General features: G+C 42.2%; 1 protein-coding gene across 1 annotated transcript in view; it reads right to left on the bottom strand.

Annotated features, from left to right (window-relative positions):
• neb (nebulin) overlaps positions 1–15,484 on the bottom strand; it is a 68,649-nt gene that overhangs the window by 26,497 nt on the left and 26,668 nt on the right. Inside the window, 46 exon segments of the mRNA XM_063887631.1 lie at positions 26–130; positions 384–488; positions 1,290–1,388; positions 1,473–1,577; positions 1,680–1,784; positions 1,877–1,984; positions 2,082–2,189; positions 2,647–2,754; positions 2,849–2,953; positions 3,095–3,199; positions 4,140–4,337; positions 4,827–4,940; positions 5,026–5,133; positions 5,218–5,322; positions 5,400–5,504; positions 5,600–5,704; positions 6,690–6,887; positions 7,008–7,118; positions 7,225–7,332; positions 7,420–7,524; positions 7,609–7,713; positions 7,808–7,912; positions 8,580–8,891; positions 9,010–9,117; positions 9,235–9,336; positions 9,462–9,560; positions 9,682–9,786; positions 9,901–10,212; positions 10,289–10,396; positions 10,553–10,657; positions 10,746–10,949; positions 11,052–11,363; positions 11,480–11,587; positions 11,775–11,879; positions 12,012–12,215; positions 12,303–12,614; positions 13,063–13,170; positions 13,260–13,364; positions 13,451–13,654; positions 13,739–14,050; positions 14,133–14,240; positions 14,320–14,424; positions 14,618–14,821; positions 14,908–15,059; positions 15,062–15,218; positions 15,309–15,416. Of these exon segments, the coding sequence (XP_063743701.1) occupies positions 26–130; positions 384–488; positions 1,290–1,388; positions 1,473–1,577; positions 1,680–1,784; positions 1,877–1,984; positions 2,082–2,189; positions 2,647–2,754; positions 2,849–2,953; positions 3,095–3,199; positions 4,140–4,337; positions 4,827–4,940; positions 5,026–5,133; positions 5,218–5,322; positions 5,400–5,504; positions 5,600–5,704; positions 6,690–6,887; positions 7,008–7,118; positions 7,225–7,332; positions 7,420–7,524; positions 7,609–7,713; positions 7,808–7,912; positions 8,580–8,891; positions 9,010–9,117; positions 9,235–9,336; positions 9,462–9,560; positions 9,682–9,786; positions 9,901–10,212; positions 10,289–10,396; positions 10,553–10,657; positions 10,746–10,949; positions 11,052–11,363; positions 11,480–11,587; positions 11,775–11,879; positions 12,012–12,215; positions 12,303–12,614; positions 13,063–13,170; positions 13,260–13,364; positions 13,451–13,654; positions 13,739–14,050; positions 14,133–14,240; positions 14,320–14,424; positions 14,618–14,821; positions 14,908–15,059; positions 15,062–15,218; positions 15,309–15,416 (6,579 nt within the window).

Raw genomic sequence — 15,484 nt, 5'->3', positions numbered from 1 at the left:
TGGTGGTGGTGTTGTCGGGACTTGCGTTGTTCGTCAGCAGCTGGGCCCATTTGGCTCTCTTGATGTCCACTGAGTCCACGGTGGTGGAGACCTTGGACATTTCCTCCTTGGCCTGGGCTTTGTAGATCATCTGAGGGATAGAGAAGCAGGAAAAAGGTCAAGATATGTTGCTATGTTGTAAGAATGTGTAAAAAAGAACTTATTTTCCACCTTTTCAGGTACAAATGTCTATTTTATGTCTGTACTGTGACTTTAATGTCCAAAATTGAGGTGTGTAAAGGCAGAGGGGGAGTGTGTGGGAGAGAAACTTCGGAATTTTAGCCGTTGTAGACCATTTACATGCACAAATGTCCCTAAATGCGGTGTGTGGGAACAGGACTCACGCCGCTCATGTGGGTCTTCAGCTCAGTGACGCGGTTATACTCGGGTGTGTCCAGGACCACGGAGAAGTTGGCAAGGTTCTTCTTGGCTTCCACTGGATAGGTCACCTGGAACAGAGAGTAAACATGTAAACATAGAAAGGATTGTGAAGCCACTGGAGGTTGACTGAATATGAGCAATACTGATCAGAAAGATGGACACTTTAGACTAAAAGAGGCAAGTAAGTGTTAATAAAATATAATAAAAAAGAATAAATAATAAACATTTAATAAAATAATAACAAATAAAATGAATAAAAAATATATAAAATAATAAAATAAAAAATAAAATAAGAAATATAAATGTAGTCAAATAAAATAATAACAAATAAAATAAATAATAAAATATATAAAATAATAAAATAAAAAATAAAATAAGAAATAAAATAAGAAATAAAATAAGAAATATAAATGTAGTCAAATAAAATAATAACAAATAAAATTAATAATAAAATATATAAAATAATAACAAATAAAATAAATAATAAAATATATAAAATAATAACAAATAAAATAAATAATAATAATAATACAATTAAAATAAATAATAATAATAATAATAATAATAATAATAATAATACAATTAAAATAAATAATAAAATATATAAAATAATAAAATAAATAATAATAATACAATTAAAATAAATAATAAAATATATAAAATAATAAAATAAATAATAAAGTGAAATAAAATAGAATAGATGGTAAAAAAAATTAGGTGCAGCTTTATAAAAAAGTGAACATACTGTAGCAGCCAGTAATGACATAAAATTGTAAAAGTATGGTGTTTATTGTACATTACGGTTACTGCACTGAGGTTTCTAATAGTCATGATGTTAAGGTGTATTAAATCCAAATGGAAACACGTACCCTTTGTTTAGTGATGTTGCGGACGTGGACCATCTCCGGGGTGTCGTACAGGAAGCAGCCAACGCCTCTCAGCCAAGTCAGATCCTCTTTGTATTTCAGCTGAAAACATAAACATGGTTTTAATGAGCATTTAATCAATTTATGGAGGTCAATTTCAAACACTCTGTTTTCCTCTTTCTATACCTCGCTGGTGATCTGGTTGACGTGGTAGCAATGCATCAGCTGGGGTGTGATGGGCAGAGAGATCAGCTGACCTTTGCTGTTGTTGTACTTCTCTCTGTAGAACAACTGGAGAGGGAAACATAGAGGGGGCATGAATACAACATATGACTCCATCATGAGTAATAAAAGAACCTGAATGATAAATGTCGGGTGGAAATGGTTTCATACGTCGCTGAGGTTCGTCTGGTTCATCTTGACTTGTTTGATGTCGGGGGTGTTGTAGGTTGTGTGGATCTTGTCCTTTTGCTTGTGGTACAGCTCCCGATACAGGCGCTGGGGAAGGGGAAGATGACAACATTAGAAATGGTTTGATCCAGTAAAAGTGTCGGTAATATGTACATATATGCATTAACTGATAATCGTACCTCGTTGGTGATCTTGTTAGCCTTCCTTGAGAGGACGAAGTTGACTCCCTCGGGATGAAGAGTGTAGGCCTTGGCCTTCATCATCTCATAGGCTTCCTTGTACTTCACCTAAAAAAAAAAAGCACAGGTATATGATTCAGTAACATCGAAACTCCATTAACAAAACTGGTTTAATTGGATGATTTGAGGCCGTGACTGTACTTACATTGCTGGTGACAAGGCTGTTCAGCTTAGCCTGTTTGATGAGCGGTGTGTCCTTGGGCAGAGAGTATCCGGTGGGCATTGAACTCTTGTTGGCCTGCTTGTACAAGTTCTGAGAGAGGGAAGGACAGCGAGGTGAGACGGGATGCATTTCAACTCGGAAAACATACAGCGTACAAATTAAAAATGCAAAAAAACACAAAATTAAGTTAAAATCTTGAAGCTAAAATAACAAAAGAATAGAATTGTGTTTAAATTGGACTTCTGCATGTGATGTTTATGTTATCTATTTTTGCAGAAACTAAAACTAATACTAATCATTTAACAGTTAACTCTTTTCCCCTTTATTTTGAAGTGTGAAGCTACCTAAAAGATGCATGTAGTGATGTCATACCTGCTATTTATCAGATTTAAATGCATGCACTTGTATGTATTTTATATTGATTTAATTTAATTGTATTTTTATTGATGATTGTCTACATGCTGCTTTCCCAGTATATCTGATCTAATCTAAGATGTGACGGTAACTTCTGCACATGACTGCTGAACCTTAAGCAATATTATCTTACATCGCTCTGGATGTAGTTAGCCAGGGCGGCCCTCTGAGTGTCGATGGTGACAGCAGGAGCGGTGTTCGTGCCCTTCACGTTGGCGTTGTAATCGTAGCGGTAGTGCAGCTGGAGAAAGAGAAAAAGAAAGACGGTTATTTATTGTAACGCGATGAAATATAGAAATCACTACTTTGTTCAGAACATGCTGAGAGTCACTCACATCGCTCAGGTTCTCAGAGTTCTGCTTTGAAGTCTCGTACACCGGAGTGTCCATCACCACCGTGTAGTCCTTGAAGGACTCGATACCCTTGGCTCTGTACTTGTTCTGAAATAAAACACATGGACGTGTCGATCAGCTTTTGAAAACTTTACTGGATAATGGACATTGCAAAGAAGAGCTTAGTGTGAACTAAAGAGGGTGTGTAAGGTTGTGAGAATAGCATGAAAATGAATAGTGAGGACTTACCTCGCTCTGAAGGTTATCAGCGTTCTTGACGCGGAGGATCTCCGGAGTGTCCCAGGCGTAACAACCGATTCCCCTCAGCCAGTTCAGATCATCCTTGTAGAAGATCTGTGGAGCGTACACAAAAGAAAACACAAGTTAAGTCACGCATTTGGTTTGCAATTGGTACAGGATACCGATTCAAAAGTGAGGTTGAGGTTCAGGTTATTTATCTGAACCCGTAGGTAGATTTAGTTTGCAGATAAAAAGACAAGGGATCCATCCTGACACTCTAAAACAACACAGACACATCTCCTATGAAAGTACACCCTGCTCTGTCAAAAATCTAAACGTTTAACACTATTACAAACATTCAAAATTCATAAATAAATGAATAGGCATCTGTGTGACGCTGCTAGGATTTGATCATTTGTGCAATAGCTGCTGGTTCTGAATCATACCCATTATTGCTTCTTAGCATTTTGAATTACATGTCCTGATGTCTTCTCTAAATGTACGTTCACGGGTGAATTCACCAGCCTATTGAGTTTTGCAGCGAGGTGCAAATTGCCTTTTTCTGCAACAGAGACGAAGTGAAATGTGATCATCCGATTATATAATAACCTGGTTTTCCATAATTCAAGTAAGGTCATTACATCCTGTTTCTGCGTCTCTAAATAAATGAGTTTGAGCAGAGCATAATGATGCCTTTGCTCGGCTACAATCACTCTCTGTGTCTCAGTTAACTCTCTGAATTTCCCAGTAGGTAAGTGTGGCTCTTATCGATGCTCATTGTGGTTAATTTGGTGTGGCCAACCGTGCTCTGAATGCATGCACTTTACCTAATTTAAACATGTGCAAATAATACTGGAGCACTGATTGGTGAAGCAGTTTTTTTCTCGCCCTTAAATGTGGTTTCCTGGAATTGTAAATGGCATCCTGTTACGCTGCTTGTGCAAGTTAAATAAGAAGGTGTAGTTTGCTGTATCTGCAGGAACACGGCTGTACCTTTGACCAGTCTTAAGCTTTGCAGTATCAAGCACATGAAATCCCTCTGAGAGTCACTTACGTCGCTGAGCTGCTCGTTGACCTTGCGCGCCTGGGTGTACACCTGCATGTCGGGCAGGCAGATCCACTGGTGCAGATACTTGCGGTAGTGGATCCCGCTGACGGTGGACTGGGTCTTGCGGGCGGACAGGATCTCCAGCATGTCTGGAGGGATGTGGTTCTTGGCCTTGGTCTTCTCATAGTCCTGCTTGTACAGACGCTGTAAAGATACACAACAGATGTTTGGGAGTGTTAGATATTATTACAGGAAAAGGAGGATCATATTTAGTGTAACTTAACAAAGTTAGCTGTGTTTTCTTATTCAATTTCTGACCCTTAATTAACTGCAATTATGTGCAGCTGTAGTCACGTGTTCTGGTTGTTTCCGTCATGCAATTTTCGGCGTTTTTTTACCTCCTAACCTTCTAACAACTATTTTTCGAATAGTTCAAACTACGATAGAGTTTTCCTTTGTCCCAAAAACTAATGTAAAGATATTATTTCTTAAGGAGGTTGGTTGTGTCAGCTTGTGGCTTTTTGACCTCTCCTGATACCATATGTGTACAAATAAAAAAACAGCTATTTCAGTCATATTTTTATGCACAAAACAACACGGTTTGACTCATTTTAGCAGCCTGTTTTATCAATTAAGAGTTTATCCATCAGTTCTCCTCATTGTGAGTGATAAGGCTTAATACATTTCACTTACATCGAGCACCAGCTTTCCGGCTTTGACGCAGCGAGCGGTGGCGGGATCGTCCTCGAGGCACTTGGGCAGACTGTAGAGGGATTTGAACTTCTCGTAGTCCTCCTTGTACTTGACCTAAAGGGGCAGCAGCACACAGTCAAACAAAAAAAACACCTGCACAGTTACAACGAGGAATAAAATAAACGGAAGTCCAACTCACGCCGCTGAGGATAACTTTCTGCAGCTTGGCGTGTTGCAGGGCGTGAGAGTCGTGGGGGATCTGGTAGCTCTTGTCTTTGATTTTGTCCCAGGCGGCCTTGTAGTTTTTCTGTGGACAGGAAAAAAATCAAAATCAACATGCTCTTAAAGCAGATCTTCAATCATGTCACCGGAGGAAAGAGTCGTCACTTACGTTGCTGAAGTAGTGCTTGAAGTTGCGGCATTTGGCGTAGTCGTAGGTATCCAGAACGGTGGTGTACAAGTGCTTCTCCTTATGATAGGCCTCCCTGTAGTTGAGCTGTCGAAGATAATTGTTTAATTAACAAACTCATTCAGGCATTTTAAGCTCAAAGATTTCATATGATGCTGACTCACATCACTAGCCCAGGTGTTACCCAGGATGGCAGTCACATAGGCTGGGGTGTCAGTCACAATGGAGTAGTTGTTGAACTCCTTCTTGGCCGCCTCTCTGTATTTAAGCTGGAAGACAAGACATCACACGGGTCAAATACCACACATTATTATCATGATTGTTTTTAAGTTTCCTGTGATTGTTTTCCCAGGACGTTACTCACCTCGCTCTGCTGCTCGTAGGACTTCTTGGCACGAAGGATCTCCGGGGTGTCCCAGACGAAGCAACCCATTCCCTTCATCCAGTTCAGGTCGTCCTTGTAGAACACCTATTGAACGGCATGAGCAAAAACAAAAGCACAAATTACATATTTAATAAAGGAGGAAAAACATCCAGTTTACTGCTGGCATTGAACATCTGAATGGACATCTGGCCTGCTGCAGAAATGGTTGAATGAAAATCCGCCTGATATCCTTTTAAGAGGAACTCTCATAAGTTTGTTAAAGAAGAGTATGCATGAAAGAGGAATATTTAATTACTATACGCTTAAGTATAAGAAGTATTCCCACTTTGGTTGTTACTGCAGCTGCTTTTTAGTGTTGTTGTCTGATTCTTTTTCTCTGGGTTTATTGTGGTTTGTCTGAATTGTAGGTTCTGGTATTTTATCAATTTGTGGCTATTAAGAACAGATAATATTGAATATACAAATTTGGTCTGCGTAATAAATAACTGCTCTTACATGAGAGCTACATTTCAAAGACCATCAGTTCGTGGAGGTGGTGGCTTTGAAACCTGAAGGTCACCGGTTCAAGTCCCCAGTATGGACCACATGGTGTGGTGTATAGGTCCCAAACTATCAAACTATTTCCGCCCCTTCGCTCTGATGCTCTCTATTAATGCCTGGTTTTGTATTTTGGGCCTTATGTGTATAGGTCTGTTATTATTGTATTTCATTTTATTGTTTTGAATTTTATTTATTTGTATTTAATTCATTTGTATTTGACCTTTTAACATATTTAACAAATTGTACGGTGTCCTTGGGTGTCATGAAAGGCGCCTAAAATAAAATGTAGAATTACTATTAGTTGTAATTATATTATTAATTATAATTTTGTGTATTTTTTCTGAAACTGTATAAGACTAAAGACTGAATTTCCCCTGGTAGAATAAAAAAACGTGTGTGTAATTCTTCTTTTATATATTCTAAAAAATACTAAAGTTGGTTATATTGAGTAATATATCTATTAAAAAATAATTATGACTTGAAACCCAGGTACTTGCAGCCCGTTGTGTTTCTGTAATAAGGAACCTACATCGCTGAGAATCTCGTTGGTCTTGCGGGCGCGGATGGCGTCCTCCTGCTCGGGGTGGCAGGTCCACTGGTGCAGGTAGGTGCGGTAGAGCACTTCGCTCAGCATGTCCTGGCTGCGCTTGGCCACCTTGTTGGCGATGATGTCCGGTGGGATGTGGTTCTTGGTCTTGGTGTTGTGGTAGTCCTTATTGTAGAGCCTCTGTGGAGAGAGGAACCATGGAAAGTTAGGGGCATTAACAATATGATACAACTTTTATAGTACCTTGCAGAATCTTTAGAAACCCCTCGACATGTACGGAATAATCGGAGGATATCTTACCAGTCCCTTGTTCTTCTCCTGTCCTCCACAGCGCATCACCTCAGGGAAGTCCACTAGGGTCTCGGCCATGTAGTGACCCTTCGCCTTCTCATGGAGCTCATGGTACTTGGCCTAAAGTAAATAAGAAACGTCAGTTTAATTCACTTACTATAATAAGAAAACATGATGCCCCTGTGCTTCTGCATTGAGCAGTGACCACCCTGAAGAAGTCACTCACGTCACTAATGATCTCCCTGCCCTTCTTGCTGCTGAGAAGTGGGATGTAGTGGTGGTCCAGCTTGTAGCCTGTAGCCTTGGACTCGTCCCATTGATGTTTGTATGTTTTCTGAAAGGACCCAGAGTAGACACAGAGTTAAAGGCCCGTCTGATGCAGTCAACAAAGATCATACCTTAATTAAATAATCTTGATTACCTCGCTGATGTTCTTGCACACTTCCCTGCTGTGGGCCAGTTGAGGAGTGTCTTCTGAACCGATATAATGACCCTTTTCTGCGTTGAAGGTCTCTTTGTACTTCAGCTATAGTGGGAAACAAACAATGTAACTAACCGTTTTCTATTTGCTTCTTGAAATGTATAAGTTAAAGCTGTTTTTTTAACATACATCGCTGAGGTTAGCAGCGTTCACTCGCGCCAAGATGAGCTCCGGACGGTCCACGATGAGGGTGAATTTACTGAATCCGTCCTTGGCACCCTGCTTGTAGTGTCTCTGCAAGGTAACAAAAAACAGCATTGAGGTGAGTCACAATGAACCAATGGGCAAAATGTGCTGAAAGAAACCAGCGTGATTACGGTAGACTTACGTCGTTGAGAATCTCCTGGGCCTTCCTGGCTTTGACGTGGTGGACGGACTCAGCGGGCATCCAGCCGCAGCCTCGGATCCATTCCATATCAGCCTTATACACACTCTGAGGACAGAAAGCAGGAAACATTTTAGAACGAAAAGATAGACGTGTTTTCTGAATTTATTGTATGAATCTGGTGTCTAGGTATATTGACATACTAGAGACCAGATAGGATAGGATAAACCTTTATTGATCGGGACATTCAGAAGGCTTAGCCGCAACAGAAATAATGGTTAAACACAGGATAGGAAATATATGAATTCACACAAGGATATAAATAAATATACAAATAAATTAAAAATGGAAATAAAAAGTCAATTAAAGGTGTTTAGAATATGTACAGATATGGATAATTAAGGATGTGTTAAATATATATATGTCAATTTGGGAGTGTGAGTCCAAGAAGGTAGATTATGGTGCAAGTCCGAGCGGGTTGCTATGAGTTTTTATGAGAAGGCCAATCCTTTATTGTAGAGCCTTTTGTGGAGTTGCTGTTATTATTATTATGGAGTTTTTGACGAGTTCAATTGTCGCTGCACCAAAGAGTTTCTATTTAATAGTTTACATGCAAAGATTTATGGCGGAGAGAAGCTCAGATTGCAAAAATGTTGTCGGATTTATGAGAAGCTGTGATAAATGCAACTGCAGATTCAAGTGTTCTGATTACGTATAAACACAGCCCTGATATTAATATGATATAAAGTCTGAGGAAAGTATGGTGAGCACTCACATCACTCTGCAGGTCGTAGACCTTCCTGGCCTGCACCACGTCGTTGGAGTCGGGCAGGCAGGTCCACTGGTGCAGGTGAGTCCTGTAGTTGAAGTCGTTGACCTGGATCTGGCACTTCTTGGCCAGCTCGATATTCAGCATGTCCACGGGCAGGTGGAACTTGGTCTTGGACTTGTTGAAGTCCTTCTTGTACAGAGCGTCACTGGCGATCCTGGCTGAGTTCAGAGCCAGCATGATCAGAGGGTCGTCCTGGACGCAGCGAGCACCGATGTGGTGGCCCACCTGCTTACGGTAGGATTCAAGGTACTTATGCTGGAAGACAAAAACAAAAAAACCATTATCTATAAATGCCCACACTCACATTTACATTAGGAACAACTTGATATTCTTATTATGAAAGTGGGAGGGGCGAGTGTGTCGCTCTACTCACTTTACTCTGCACTTTGCTCGTGGAGATGCACTGCTTGATTGGTACAGCGTCTCCAGGCATGAAGTAGCCCGTGGCTTTGACCTTATCCCAGGCTTTGGTGTACAGTTTCTGCAAGAGATGGAAATGGTGATTATGGTTTCATGATGATTTGTCAAGCTGATAACAACAGAGGATGAACTAAGTATTGTTAACTTGTAATATGTAGTAAATCTCAAGTCATCTTACCGGGTGAAGGTTCTTAGCCACCTCTCTGGCTGTGGCGAGAATTGGAGTGTCTGGAACAGAGTACTTGGTCTTGTCCTTGTGCCAAGCCTCACGATATTTGGCCTGAACAAAAGGATACATCAGAATTCAGTCAACAAACAAAAACTGGGATCTGTCATTGTCACTTTGAAGTGCTTTAATTGATGATAGGGTTCAATCATATCCAAAGAGCAGAGAGTCTTGCTCACCTCGTTGAGGACATTAGCAGCATTCTTGGCACAGAGCATGTCCACTCTGTCAGTGGGGACGATGTACTTCTGCGTATCCAGCTTCACACGGTAGCCTCTCTGTAAAAAAGCAGGAAAGCTGTGTAAGAAGAATCATCTGAGGGAACATATGCATACGCAAAATGTTTCCAAATGTATATAAATGTGTGTATTTGAGTAGCTAAAGGGAAGTCACACTTACATCAGCCAGGACCTTCTGTGCGTTCTTCACCCTTATCACATCCACGGACTCATGTGGTATCCATCCACATCCACGGATCCATTCCATATCAGCTCTGTACACAGCCTGAGGAAACAAAAACAGGTTCATGTTCATGTGTTTACGACATTAAATCCTACAGACATCACAATGTGAGAGGGTTAGAGTGTATAATATCCACAGGCATGTTCATAAACCTACATCACTCTGCAGGTCGTAAGCCTTCCTGGCCTGCACCACGTCGTTGGAGTCGGGGAGGCAGGTCCAGTTGTGCAGGTGAGTCCTGTAGTTGAAGTCGTTGACCTGGATCTGGCACTTCTTGGCCAGTTCAATATTCAGCATGTCCACTGGGAGGTGGAACTTGGTCTTGGACTTGTTGAAGTCCTTCTTGTACAGAGCGTCACTGGCGATCCTGGCTGAGTTCAGAGCCAGCATGATCAGGGGATCCTCCTGGACGCAGCGAGCACCGATGTGGTGGCCCACCTGCTTACGGTATCCTGTCTTGTACTTGTACTGAAAGAGAAGAAGTGGAAGATGAAGCAAGGAAAGCATTTCATGTATGATTTTACTGTATATGAACCTTACTTACATCACTGATGATATCCCTGGACTTTCTGGCCTTCAGCACAGCGATAGCATCCTCCTTGATGTGGTAGCCCTTGGCCTTCTGCTCATCCCAACTCTTTGTGTAAAGTTTCTGCACAGAACAAGAACACACGATAAAAAAAAAAGCCAAATAATATAATACATTTCAACTAGGATAAACGTGTGCACTTTAAAGACGTTTCTGTTAAGCGTCAAGACTTTTAACCTGGGTAGGACTGGTGCAGGGTTTATTTTAAAGCAGACTTACATTGCTGATGCTGACAGCGTTAGCCTTGGACAGAACAAAGCCGGGGGCGTCGGGCGGCATGTGGAAGTTGAGCTTGTCCTTATCCCAGAGTTCCTTATATTTCGTCTGTCAGAAAGAAATGAAAGGCGTTAAAAACATAGTTTAAATTCACTATGAGATGCCTTTTTGGGTGACAGAGTATGCTATTACTCACATCACTGATGTTGATAGCGTTCTGCTTGGACAGGACCATCGCCGGGAGGTCGGCCACACTGGTGAACTTCACGGTGCTCGGGGGCTGGCGGTAGAGCCTCTCGTTGAAGATATTCATGCCGTGTTTAGCTTTGACGACGTCCACTGAGTCCTGTGGGGACCATCCGCATCCCCTCAGCCACTCCATATCAGATCTGTACGCGGCCTGAAAGAGAAAGACAATAAAATAAAGATGCGTTTCCAAAAAAAGGGAGGAAGCGATTTCACTTTCACTCTCCACAGGTCGAATGACGTAACATATACTTACATCGCTGTGCAAGCTGTAGACCTTCTTAGCATGGACCACATCGGTGGAATCTGGCAGGCAGGTCCAGTTGTGCAGGCGGGTGATGTAGTTGGTGTGGTTGACCTGGCTCTGGCACTTCTTGGCCAGCTGGAGACTCAGCATGTCTCCTGGCAGGTTGTACTTGGTCTTGGTCTTGTGGAAGTCCCTCCTGTACATGTTGTCACTGAAGATCTTGGCGGCATTAGCTGCCAGCATGATCAGCGGGTCATCTTTGACGCTGAGCGCACCGATGTGAGTGCCACACTGCTTACGGAAACCGGCCTTGTATTTGTACTAAACACAGGGGATGGAAAAGTTTAGATTAGTGTCATCATAGGAATCATTGCAGTGAATAAAATAAAGAATAATGCTGCTGGAGATTTCAGCTTGGGAAGAAAAGACACACTTACATCACTGATGATGTTTCGGGATGCCCTAGCGGCCAAAACAGAAATGGCATCTTTGGGGAGGTAGTAGCCTTTGTTGATGGTGTCCATATAGCCTTCACGGTATTGTTTCTGGGAAGAACATTTAAATAAATAGACTGTTAGTATGTCCAATAATCACTTTGTTTAATACACAATATTACAAAATAGCAGTACATAAAGACTATTTCCTTTCACAAGTTTTAAGACAATACCTGATAATAATTCTAAAAGCTAGATAACAGTCATTGCTATGATCGTATGTGAGGCACTACATTACCAGACTGGTGTTGATTTGGTTCTGCTTGCCCAGGAGGATCTCTGGGGTGTCAGGATTGATGTGAAGTTGGATCTTATCCGTTTCCCAGGCGGAAGTGTACGCTTTCTGTAAACAGCAGATTGACACAGTTTTATGCGATTCATCGAGTCGAACAACGGGGAGGAAGTCCACACCCTGCCACAGATTCGGTATCATACTTAAAGCCAACAATAAAGTACAACACTATAGGATTTCTACCTTGTCCATGATATGGGCATTGGCCGTAGCAAGGGCATACGGGATGTCACTTGTCTTGGCGGTGAACTTGAATTTGCTGGGATGCTCGCGGTACTTCCTCTCACTCAGGATCTCTCCTGCTTTCTTGACTTTCTCGACCTCAACTGAACCTATTGGCACCCAACCGGTTCCCCTGATCCACTCCATATCAGCCTTATAAACAGCCTATCGGGAGGAAAAAAATAGGGAGTCACATTGAATCAAATGAATAAGCAATACAAATTTGAGCAAACACAATCCCCCGTTGCTCACGTCACTCTTCAGGTTGTAAGCCTTCCTGGCCTGCACCACGTCGTTGGAGTCGGGGAGGCAGGTCCAGTTGTGCAGGTGAGTCCTGTAGTTGAAGTCGTTGACCTGGATCTGGCACTTCTTGGCCAGCTCAAGATTCAGCATGTCCACTGGCAGGTTGAACTTGGTCTTGGACTTGTTGAAGTCCTTCTTGTACAGAGCGTCACTGGCGATCCTGGCTGAGTTCAGAGCCAGCATGATCAGGGGATCCTCCTGGACGCAGCGAGCACCGATGTGGTGGCCGACCTGCTTACGGTATCCTGTCTTGTACTTGTACTGTGAGGAAAGAAAAGGTGGAAGGTGAAGGTCTTTACTTTATAAACTCAATGGAAATCTTATGTTTACATTTGGTTAGTTGTAGGTCGGCCCATCATTGTGACACTGACGTTGATCTTGTATAATTACATTTTATATTCGATATAAATACTCTGTAAATATACATCTTTCACCGTCGATATGGATATATTTTGTCATTCATCTTCTTCTGTTGATATGTATATATGTACTGTTTATGCTTCTTTTATTGTGCAATGACTTGTTCACATGCTTCTGGATGAAAAACATACCAAATATAATCTAATCTAAAGTGAGAGTACGGTACAAGTAAGTAACATCTTTTATAGACTCGAGCCAACGTTCTGGAGCTCCAATGGTTAATACAGGTTATCTCTTATTGCTACTGATATATGTCTGAGAGAAAAGCATTCTTCCGTATGTGACGTACATCACTGATGATTTCTCTTCCTTTTTTGGCGGCAACAATGGAGACAGCATCAGACTTCATGTCGTAGCCCTTTCTGAACATCTTCTCAACATCTTCCCTGTAGTTTTTCTGAAAGACAAGTTAAAGCAGTTGATTATAAAATGAACACTATCATCATCATACTTTCTTACATTGATGCATAATAGGTCAAAACGTACGTTGCTGATGTTGTGAGCATTCGCTCTCGAGAGCAGAATCTCGGGTAAGTCTGGGATAACATGGTTCTTGACTTTGTCGGCCTCCCAAGCTGCGACATAGTTTTTCTGTAGTGAGGAACATAGAAAAGGGATTAGAAACACATTCAAAACACCAGGAGATGATTGAAGAAGAGGGATGTGGTGTTCTTCACCTTGTTGATGATGCCAGCATTTGCTTTGGCCAAGACCATGGACATGGAAGACATGTCCGTGGTGAATTTCTGCTTGTCTGGTTTCAGCCTGTAGAGATGTTCGCTGAGAATCTTTCCAGCGTGCTTCGCCTTCACCACATCAACTGAACCTATGGGGATCCATCCGACGCCTATCACCTCATCCTTGTCAGCTTTGTATACAGCCTGTTGGGAAAAGAGTTAAACCGATTAAAACACATTAGCACATGGCACGTTGAGAGATGGTGAATATGTCAAAGAGAGGCTCACATCGCTCTGCAGGTCATACGCTTTCCTGGCCTGCACCACGTCGTTGGAGTCGGGCAGGCAGGTCCAGTTGTGCAGGTGAGTCCTGTAGTTGAAGTCGTTGACCTGGATCTGGCACTTCTTGGCCAGTTCAATATTCAGCATGTCTACGGGCAGGTGGAACTTGGTCTTGGACTTGTTGAAGTCCTTCTTGTACAGAGCGTCACTGGCGATCCTGGCTGAGTTCAGAGCCAGCATGATCAGGGGATCCTCCTGGACGCAGCGAGCACCGATGTGGTGGCCGACCTGCTTACGGTATCCTGTCTTGTACTTGTACTGGAAGAAAATGTAGTATATCCATGGTTACGTATAAATAAGTATATATTGCGTGATTGTTGTGTGTGTTACGGTCACTTACATCACTGATGATGTCTCTGGAAGACTTAGCAGCCTTTACAGAGATCGCATCCCCGGGAAGGTAATAGCCTTTGTTGATGGTCGCCTCGTAACCTTGTCTGTAGAGTTTCTGCAAAGAAAGATGTAATATGAATACTTTGGCCAACAGCTCTTCCACAAATCTAATTTGGCTGCTTCACTAAGCTAACCTTGCTCATGGTGATAGCGTTCTGCTGACCGAGGACGATCTCAGGTGTGTCAGGGTTGATGTGCAGCTTGGTCTTGTCTTTCTCCCATGCCGCGGTGTAGAGTTGCTGGAACAAACCACAAATAAGTGTTACATGATGGTTTCAGCTGAAGAGATCTCAAGAGAGTGGTCTCCATCGCATATCACGGTAGTAGTTTCACAATGATCCATTTGAATTTATCCCGAAAGATGTCAATTCGAACCTCGGGCCACTTTGTATACATTAAACCCTATTGATTACAGGATTGATGATTTCATACCTTGTTCATGACCTGGTTATTGGCCTTAGCCAACACCAGGGACATGTCATCAGTGGTGATTTTGAATTTGAAGTTGCTTGGGTGTTGACGATACTTCCTCTCATTCAGAGCGTCACCGGCTTTCTTTGCCTTCTCAACATCCAATGAACCTATTGGCACCCATCCGATACCCTGCATCATCCTGAAGTCCTCCTTGTACACAGCCTGGACACAACAAGAATAGTGTAATATGGTACAACATGTTCCAAAAATAAACTTTCTATAAGATACATTTAAGGATTCATACTCACATCACTCCTGATGGCATATGTACGTCTGGCCTGGACCACATCGTTGGAGTCAGGCAGGCAAGTCCAGTTGTGGAGGCGGGTGATGTAGTTGGCGTGGTTGACCTGGATCTGGTTCTTCTTGGCCAGCGCAAAGGCGATCATGTCCACAGGAGGTTGAACTTGGTCTTGGACTTGTTGAAGTCCTTCTTGTACAGAGCGTCACTGGCAATCCTGGCTGAGTTCAGAGCCAAGACGAGCAGAGGATCGTCCTGGACGCAGCGAGCCCCGATGTGGTGGCCCACCTGCTTGCGGTATGCTTCATGGTACTTGTGCTGGAAGACAATTGAATAGCAAAGATCCATGGTTAGATGTGCAGTGATAAATATATAGAGACGGTTTTAAAAAGAAGTCCTACAGCTTACATCACTGGCAATATCCCTGGTCTTCTTGGCTGCGATGATGGAAATGGCATCGTTGCGCAGGTCGTAGCCCTTCTTCTTGGAGTCTTCATTTGCCTGCTTGTACTTTTTCTGTAAACAAACACAAACATCCCAGACATTATAGTAGTAGTAAATACATTTATCGTTGAAAGTAAACT

The sequence above is a fragment of the Eleginops maclovinus genome, chromosome 7, assembly GCF_036324505.1.
Source record: "Eleginops maclovinus isolate JMC-PN-2008 ecotype Puerto Natales chromosome 7, JC_Emac_rtc_rv5, whole genome shotgun sequence".
NCBI classification, from domain to species: Eukaryota; Metazoa; Chordata; class Actinopteri; order Perciformes; family Eleginopidae; genus Eleginops; species Eleginops maclovinus.
Note: the sequence above shows the minus strand (reverse complement) of the source record. Positions and strands in the feature narration are given on the sequence as shown.